The 10,000-nt window shown below is 38.7% G+C and overlaps 1 protein-coding gene across 4 annotated transcripts in view; it reads right to left on the reverse strand.

Annotated features, from left to right (window-relative positions):
- The window catches only part of LOC132118631 (ephrin type-B receptor 4b), a 44,726-nt gene that overhangs the window by 30,931 nt on the left and 3,795 nt on the right, over nucleotides 1-10,000 (reverse strand). For 2 of the 4 annotated variants that reach the window (XM_059528596.1, XM_059528597.1), the window contains exons 2-6: nucleotides 8,674-8,744; nucleotides 3,474-3,755; nucleotides 2,259-2,640; nucleotides 215-370; nucleotides 1-108 (exon numbers count right to left, since the gene is read on the reverse strand). The exon at nucleotides 1-108 is cut by the window's left edge and continues 222 nt beyond it. In XM_059528596.1, coding sequence (XP_059384579.1) covers nucleotides 1-108; nucleotides 215-370; nucleotides 2,259-2,640; nucleotides 3,474-3,755; nucleotides 8,674-8,744 — 999 coding nt within the window. Of the gene's footprint in view, nucleotides 109-214; nucleotides 371-2,258; nucleotides 2,641-3,307; nucleotides 3,341-3,363; nucleotides 3,445-3,473; nucleotides 3,756-8,673; nucleotides 8,745-10,000 lie in introns of those variants that run through there. The other 2 variants (XM_059528598.1, XM_059528599.1) reach the window with 2 other exon arrangements.

Consider the following 10,000-nt stretch of genomic DNA (forward strand, 5'->3'; position numbering starts at 1 on the left):
TGTAGGACAGATCCGAGCGTCCACCACGGTCCAGCGGCTCCGACCACTCCAGAGTCACCACCGTGTCATTGATCTGATAGATGATGCTGCGCGGAGCCGACGGAGGTCCTGCAGGGACAGGACAGGGGTCAGAGGTCATCTGTGAGTGAGGGTGTGTGAGCGAAAGTGTGTATGAATGTGTGTGTGTGTGTGTGTGTGTGTGTGTGAGTCTCACTGGTGCAGGGTGAGTCTGGAAGGTCGCTGGCGGCGCGGTGGAATCCTGGGCGACACAAACACACACTGGATCCTGGAGAGTGTGTGTTACTGTTGTCTGGACACACACGACACAAACTCCCACCGATGGACGCTTTATACTGACCAGATCCACACGCTACGAGAGAACACACACACACACACAAGCTTACTAACGAGTCTAACTACCCATCTGAACATGATGCTCACAGTTAATCATCATTAAAATGAATCAGTGTCGTTATAGATAACCAAAATTAAATCCATTAAAATCATTCCACATTTGAAATAAAACAGTATATATGTCAAGTCAAGTCACCTTTATTTATATAGCGCTTTAAACAAAATACATTGCGTCAAAGCAACTGAACAACATTCATTAGGAAAACAGTGTCAATAATGCAAAAATGATAGTTAAAGGCAGTTCATCATTGGATTCAGTGATGTCATCTCTGTTCAGTTAAATAGTGTCTGTGCATTTATTTGCAATCAAGTCAACGATATCGCTGTAGATGAAGTGTCCCCAACTAAGCAAGCCAGAGGCGACAGCGGCAAGGAACCGAAACTCCATCCGGGTCCTGAAATGGCCAGCCTGCAGTCCAGATCTTTCACCCATAGAAAACATTTGGTGCATCATAAAGAGGAAGATGTGACAAAGAAGACCTAAGACAGCTGAGGAACTAGAAGCCTGTATTAGACAAGAATGGGACAGCATTCCTATTCCTAAACTTGAGCAACTTGTCTCCTCAGTCCCCAGACGTTTGCAGACTGTTATAAAAAGAAGAGGAGATGCCACACAGCGGTAAACATGGCCTTGTCCCAACTTTTTTGATGCCATGAAATTTAAAATCAACTTATTTTCCCTTAAAATGATACATTTTCTCAGATTAAACATTAAATATGTCATCTATGTTGTATTCCTAATAAAATATTGAAATTTGAAACTTCCACATAATTGCATTCTGTTTTTATTCACAATTTGTACAGTGTCCCAACTTTTTTGGAATCGGGTTTGTAAAACTCAAATAAACACATTGTGTGTGTGTGTGTGTGTATACGTTTAGTTAAAACTGAAGGTCTACAGAAGTGAGTTAAATGTGACAGAAGATACAAAGTAATTGAAGTATTAACTTGTTTCATTAAGGAGCAGTGCTGTAAGGTCTGCTCATGTTTGAGCTCACAGATGTGTTTGTGTGTTTAGACTGTTTCTCTAATGATGACACACTCCTCAACACAGTCCAGTAATGAGCCCTAATAAAGAAGTGATTAATGATATCGATCAGCGTGATTCTCATCATCCGACAGACAGCAGAAGAACATGTTCCTCTGGAGAGAAGAAGAAGAAAGAAGAATGAAGCAGAGAGAGACGGATCACATTACCCATAATCCTCAGCCACACCCACAGAGCAGTTCCTGCTCATTAAAAGAGCATTACATCAAGCTCTATTACAACACCACACACACAAACACACACAGTGAGAGAGAGCGAGTATAAACACAGCTGTTTCAGATCGAGTGCAGCTAAATGAGAGCAGCATTGGATCCAGACGCTCATTAACAGAGAGAGACACGGCTCGTTTAGAACGACACACACAATTAACACCTGGACCTGATCCGCAGCACTTCCTTCACTCTTAACCAGTCGCTGCGGATCACGCACGCACAGAAACACCACAGAACACTAAATACATTACAATCTATTTGCATTTTTTTAATGTAAATTCTCTTGTGTATATACGCATGCACAACCACAACAAAGTCAAATGTATTTCTGAAGCACTACTCACGCACAGTTTCTAAATCAAGATTCAACTTCTTTTTTTAATTATGAGATTCAGCGCAATTTTTAAAGTCAGTTTAATATAATTTAATCTGAAATTCTTTGAAACTCTGCCAAGAACAACTATACTGGAAAAACATTATATAAAAACCACTCAAGGAGCATTTGATGTGCATCAAACACAAACATGACAAGAGCACAAGCTCCGCCTTCCCGCTGATGTCATTTCCTGTGAAGGTTTACTCACCTCTGCAGCGGTCAGAGTCCAGCGGCTCGAACCCTGGTTTACACACACAGCTAGAAGACGGAGGCCCCACCCACTGACCGTCCTCCCCACAGAACATGGTGGGCGGGGCTTGGCCTGTGGGGGCGGAGTTAGGCACGCACACGCCCTCGGCCTGCTGCACCAGCGAGTGAGGGAGCGTCTCGGGGAAGGAGGAGAAGGAGCGGGTGACGGAGGGACACTTCTTGAAGAAGACACGGACGGACAGCAGGGCCATACACGCACCCTGAGCCTGGAACGCCAGATAGAAGCCCTTCTTGGACAGAGGACCCACACGAACCGTCTTCACATTAGACTTCTTCTCTCCGCCGCGACGCAACAGGAAGTCAGCCGCGACCGTGTCCACCTGCAGAGAGAGAGAGAGAGAGAGAGAGAGTGAGAGAGAGAGAGAGTGTGTGAGAGAGAGAGAGAGAGTGTGTGAGAGAGAGAGAGAGAGAGAGAGAGAGAGAGAGTGTGTGAGAGAGAGAGAGAGTGTGTGAGAGAGAGTGTGTGAGAGAGACAGAGAGTGAGAGAGAGAGAGTGTGTGAGAGAGAGAGAGAGAGAGAGAGAGAGAGAGAGTGTGTGAGAGAGAGAGAGAGAGTGTGTGAGAGAGAGAGAGAGAGAGTGTGTGAGAGAGAGAGAGAGAGTGTGTGAGAGAGAGTGTGTGAGAGAGACAGAGAGTGAGAGAGAGAGAGTGTGTGAGAGAGAGAGAGAGAGAGTGTGTGAGAGAGAGAGAGAGAGAATGTGAGAGAGTGTGTGTGTGTTTTTGAATAAGAGAGTGAGAGGCAATTTGGTTCTCATTATTTTACTTAGTGGAAGCATTTACAGGATAAATAAGAGCGGTGCAAGAATTGAGCCTTGTGGGACTCCACATGTCTTGCATGTCCACTTGGACTTATGCTCTCCTAGACATAATAACCTCTCTCTCTCCCATTCAACTATGAATGAAATCCTGATGCTTCTACAGGAAAAACATGTATGTGTCTCTGTGTGTGAGAGACTGAGTGTGTGTGTGTGTGTGTGTGTGTGTGCACCTTGCTGTAGGGGTTCTCCATCCAGGCGGTGTGTGTGTGTGTGTGTGTGTGTGCACCTTGCTGTAGGGGTTCTCCATCCAGGCGGGGTGTGTGTGTGTGTGTGCACCTTGCTGTAGGGGTTCTCCATCCAGGCGGGGTGTGTGTGTGTGTGTGTGTGTGTGTGCACCTTGCTGTAGGGGTTCTCCATCCAGGCGGGGTGTGTGCTGCTGGCCGTGTCCTCGTCGCTCTGGTAGTAGAGCAGGTTGAAGGTCTCTTTGCAGCTGCGGAAGCTGGAAGGCATGGCTGAACACTCCATCACAGTGAAGCGGATCTCCACGTACACCTGAGTGGCTCCACGCAGCGGGATGAAGCGTGTGCGCAGCCAGTGACTCACAGACGTCTCCATGGGGCAGATCTGAAAGGTGCGGACGCTGTTGCCCTCCTCATCCAGTCCGCTCATCTCCTCCCACTGAGGAACAGCAGCATCATCAGTGAGCATTAAAACACCTTCTGACCTCACAGCAGAGTCATCTCCGGTGCTCATCAGAACTCAACCACATACTGACTCTGTTCTAATGCACATGATTTTAAGATCACCCTCTTTCCCCCGAATGTAATCACTTGATGTCATCAATATCTAAACCGTCACTGAGTTTACAAGCACATCAGGTCGGTTGGATAATCCAGTTCCAGCCTGATTTTCAGATTACAGTGTTTATACGTGACCCAGGGGGTGTATTACAGAACTTTCTTACGTCTTAACTTAAAGGTGCAACAGGTGATTGTCTTCAGAAACAGTTTTTGTTATACTGGTTGAAAGTCTCTTCACATCCTGATAGCAATCATTAAGTTAAGTGGTTTAAATGTATTTATCTGTATTTATATATTCTGGAAGGTAAAGGACCAAGAAATGTATGTTTGTAGCTTTGGGGTTGTCCTAACGTTAAGAAAATGTTAGGATTTTTTGTCAAGTTAGGAGGTCTCTGTGAAACCCCCTTCCTATCTGTAGTTAAGATAACATACTTAGGAAATGCTGTTCTGTAATAGCTTTTGTCCTAAATGTGGTCCTAACTGAAACTACTATGGTTACTAAACAGATAAGATAAGATTTTAAAGTTATGAGGTTTCTGTAATACGCCTCTGGAGCACAAAACAGTCATAAGGGTTAATCTTCAGAATAAATCATCTCTCCAGTGATGTGTGGTTTGTGAGGAGGACAATATTTGTCTGAGATACAACTATTTGAAAATCTGGAATCTGAGGGAGCAAAACAATCTAAATATTGAGAAAATCATCTTTAAAGTTGTTCAGATAAAGTTCTTAAGGCCCGTTCACACCAAGAACGATAACTATAAAGATAACTATAAAGATAACGATTAGCTTCCACACCAGCAAACTACTGTATTTTCTGGACTATAAGTCACACTTTTTTTCATAGTTTGGCTGGTAATGCGACTTATTTATCAAAATTAATTTGACATGAACCAAGAGAAAACATTACCGTCTCCAGCCACGAGAGGGCGCTCTATGGTGCTCAGTGCTCAGCGCCCTCTCGCGGCTGGAGACGGTAATGTTTTCTCTTGGTTCTTGGTTCTAAATGAATGCGACTTATAGTCCAGTGCAATGTATATATGTTTTTTTCCTCATCATGACGTATTTTTATACTGATGCGACTTATAGTCCGAACAATACGGTATGTTGTCTGTGTATTCTAAGCGGACACGCGTCTGCTGCTTTAAATTCTCGAGCTCATTTCAGCAGGATTGATTCTGATTGGTTGCAATGTTTTTATCGTTCAACAGAAAAAAAAATCGTTCTGAAAGTGATTCCAACAATATCGTTTCTCTGTGCCTTTATCGTTATAGTTGTGGTGTGGACTCTGCTATTCTTTAATATTGAGAACGATTTTTAGAACTATATCGTTATCTTTATAGTTATCGTGCTTGGTGTGAACGGGCCTTTAACAATGCATATTACTAATCAGAAATTACATTTTTGTATATAATTACATAAAATATCTTCATGGAACATGATCTTTACTTAATATCCTAAAGATCTTTGTCATAAAAGAGAAATGTATAATTGTGACCCATACAATGTATTGTTGTCTATTTCTAGAAATATACGTTTGTGACACTGATGACTGCTTCTGTGCTGCAGGGACACTGATGTGTGCAGGTTAGGGCTGTCACTTTTGAGAAAAATCTAATTCGAATATATTCGAATATCTACGTACCTGCCCCCCCCCCCCCCCCGCGCATATAAAAAAAAAACCTGTAGCCTAATGGAGATTCAATCACAAATGTATTAACAGTGAGTCATAAACAGGACTATCTGGATTATAATTTTTTTTTACTTAATGTTTGAAACAGCAGGTAATCAACTAAGAATATCAACTTATATGAAGTGCCACTATGCATATCTCACAACATTAGGCTAAATGAAAAAAAAATGATTCAGAACAGGCACAAACAATAACGTGACAAATGAAACAGCAGAAGGAGTAAGGCATATAGCCTAGCCTAATTCATTTCTTAATATTGTTTGCAAGAAACACCAGTCTATCAACTTGATCTGGATTAAGTGCGGCTCTCTTTTTATTGACAATGTTCCCCGCGGTGGAGAACACACGTTCGGAGCGCACAGATGTGCCTGGCTACTAGCTCTTATTCCAGATGCTGCGGTTGGTTTAGAGCTCAGTAATAAGTTTAAATACTACTTTACACAGTAGTTTAATTAGGACTTGAACACTTTCCACCCTCAAAAATGCTCACTACCACCAAATGGAAAGCAGCAGACAATCATTATAATATAAACTAGTTAATGTTAATAATTGTATGTAATAATCTCTTTATGATCCCAAACACTTAACCTGCAGCTCAGTATCTGATAAGTCCCTGCGGTCTGGACAATCACATAAGCAACTGATTTCCCATTAAAACAAGCTTATTCCAGGACTGGGAATCTGAATATTGTTTTAAGATAATTGGAACGTGGTGTTTGCATGTAAGCCCATTTCTGCCACAGAACAAAAATATAAAAAACTGTGACTTTTCTTCTCTCTAATTCTGAGTTTATATCTCACTTATTCTGAGTTTATATCTCACTTATTCTGAGTTTATATCTCACTAATTCTGAGTTTATATCTCACTTATTCTGAGTTTATATCTCACTTATTCTGAGTTTATATGTCACTTATTCTGAGTTTATATCTCACTTATTCTGAGTTTATATCTCACTTATTCTGAGTTTATATCTCACTAATTCTGAGTTTATATCTCACTTATTCTGAGTTTATATCTCACTTATTCTGAGTTTATATCTCACTAATTCTGAGTTTATATCTCACTTATTCTGAGTTTATATCTCACTTATTCTGAGTTTATATCTCACTAATTCTGAGTTTATATCTCACTTATTCTGAGTTTATATCTCACTTATTCTGAGTTTATATCTCACTAATTCTGAGTTTATATCTCACTAATTCTGAGTTTATATCTCACTTATTCTGAGTTTATATCTCACTTATTCTGAGTTTATATCTCACTAATTCTGAGTTTATATCTCACTTATTCTGAGTTTATATCTCACTTATTCTGAGTTTATATCTCACTTATTCTGAGTTTATATGTCACTTATTCTGAGTTTATATCTCACTTATTCTGAGTTTATATCTCACTTATTCTGAGTTTATATCTCACTTATTCTGAGTTTATATCTCACTAATTCTGAGTTTATATCTCACTTATTCTGAGTTTATATCTCACTTATTCTGAGTTTATATCTCACTTATTCTGAGTTTATATCTCACTTATTCTGAGTTTATATCTCACTTATTCTGAGTTTATATCTCACTTATTCTGAGTTTATATCTCACTAATTCTGAGTTTATATTTCACTTATTCTGAGTTTATATCTCACTTATTCTGAGTTTATATCTCACTTATTCTGAGTTTATATCTCACTTATTCTGAGTTTATATCTCACTTATTCTGAGTTTATATCTCACTTATTCTGAGTTTATATCTCACTTATTCTGAGTTTATATCTCACTTATTCTGAGTTTATATGTCACTTATTCTGAGTTTATATGTCACTTATTCTGAGTTTATATGTCACTTATTCTGAGTTTATATGTCACTTATTCTGAGTTTATATGTCACTTATTCTGAGTTTATATCTCACTTATTCTGAGTTTATATGTCACTTATTCTGAGTTTATATCTCACTTATTCTGAGTTTATATCTCACTTATTCTGAGTTTATATCTCACTTATTCTGAGTTTATATCTCACTTATTCTGAGTTTATATGTCACTTATTCTGAGTTTATATGTCACTTATTCTGAGTTTATATGTCACTTATTCTGAGTTTATATGTCACTTATTCTGAGTTTACATGTCACTTATTCTGAGTTTATATCTCACTTATTCTGAGTTTATATCTCACTTATTCTGAGTTTATATCTCACTTATTCTGAGTTTATATCTCACTAATCCTGAGTTTATATCTCACTTATTCTGAGTTTATATCTCACTTATTCTGAGTTTATATCTCACTTATTCTGAGTTTATATCACTTATTCTGAGTTTATATCTCACTTATTCTGAGTTTATATCTCACTTATTCTGAGTTTATATCTCACTAATCCTGAGTTTATATCTCACTAATCCTGAGTTTATATCTCACTTATTCTGAGTTTATATCTCACTTATTCTGAGTTTGTATCTCACTTATTCGGAGTTTGTATCTCACTTATTCTGAGTTTATATCTCACTTATTCTGAGTTTATATCTCACTAATTCTGAGTTTATATCTCACTAATCCTGAGTTTATATCTCACTAATCCTGAGTTTATATCTCACTAATCCTGAGTTTATATCTCACTAATCCTGAGTTTATATCTCACTAATCCTGAGTTTATATCACACTAATCCTGAGTTTATATCTCACTTATTCTGAGTTTGTATCTCACTTATTCTGAGTTTATATCTCACTAATCCTGAGTTTATATCTCACTAATCCTGAGTTTATATCACACTAATCCTGAGTTTATATCTCACTTATTCTGAGTTTATATCTCACTAATCCTGAGTTTATATCTCACTTATTCTGAGTTTATATCTCACTTATTCTGAGTTTATATCACACTAATCCTGAGTTTATATCTCACTTATTCTGAGTTTGTATCTCACTTATTCTGAGTTTATATCTCACTTATTCTGAGTTCATCAGATCAAAAAGCTGATTAAACTATTACAAAATACTTATTTGCATATAAACACAGATGGTGGTGTTTCATGAGGATATTAACTTAGAATGTTCTCCTGACAGACTCGTGAGTTCATGTAGGTGTGTGTGTGTGTGTGTGTGTGTGTGTGTCTCACCTCAGGGTCACTGCTGGGGTAGATGGTCCATCTCAGATCAGATGTTTCTAGCTTCGTGTTCATCAGCACCTCTGTGAAAGAGACAGAGAGATATAGACAGGATTACAGTAGCTGTAGAACATCCTCTGATGAGAAACTCATGTGCAGTTTAGTTTGGTTGACAGTAGTGTTGTCAAAAGACCCGGTACTTCGGTACCAAGTCGGTACTAAAAAGATTTAAATGTGACGGTACCAGGTTTCTTTAAGTACCGGTAGTACCGAGGTCCCGTTCAAACCCGGTTCAGCGCTATGATTTCCGCGAAGCAGAAAATGAGGACGGAATCTCAAAATCCAGTCATGAAAATGTAACTTACATTTTAATATGGACAGTCATGGAATTTGTCAAAGTTAGCATAAATTAATCAAATCAAATCTCCATATGGACCAGTATCTGTAAATGTTAAGCTGCAAAAGTTGTTTGAAATACGAATCCGTGTTCTGCGTGTCTCTGTGAATTAATGAATGGCAGAGACGTGCGGGTTTGTTTACTACATAGACTGAAGCGCATGACGCTTGCATTAATTTCAGCATCTGAGCTTCAGAGTTCTCTCTCCATCAAGCGATCTGAACTGTTCAGTTCATCTCAATGGACGCACAGCGCACCTGTATTTGATGCTCTGTAAACTCTTGGTGAAGGCACACGACTCACCGTCGCTTTACTGATAGCGCTGTTTCTCACACATGCAAAGAGAGAGAGAGCGAGAGTCTTACCACGCTGAATCGACACGCTATATGGAAACTATTCTTCTCCTGTCAAAATGGCAATTTCATTGGCTGGCGCTGATCTCTTGCCGTCCCTGTTTTGATTTCAGCAAATCAGTTTGACCGAACGCAGACGTGATTGATATTCATGAACCCAGCAGCTCATCAATCCATAGTGCATTGTATATACATTAGTATGATAGTAGAATTAGTAGTAGTATTGTCTTTTAATAATAATTAATATGATCTATTACTATTTTTTTACAGAAACCCTCAATGACCAAAAATATCTTAAGCATCACCACCAGTCTTAAGTTCAGTTAAAATTACAAATATGCATTCATTAGGCCTAAAAGTTAATTTTTACATAAAGGCATTGTGCTAGAAACATTACTATTATTTAGTAAAATGTATGTGATACTGCTACTACTGTTGAAAAAATGTAAAACTTTATTTTTTAAAGAAATAAATCACAATATTTCTTCCATGTTTTAATTTTAATAGCAAATCCCCTTTACTTACCAAAAGTAAACTGTGTTTAAATTTCATAAATTAAAAGACAAATTAAATTTGGGTGAAACTTGTT

Source organism: Carassius carassius, chromosome 37, assembly GCF_963082965.1.
Source record: "Carassius carassius chromosome 37, fCarCar2.1, whole genome shotgun sequence".
NCBI lineage: Eukaryota > Metazoa > Chordata > Actinopteri > Cypriniformes > Cyprinidae > Carassius > Carassius carassius.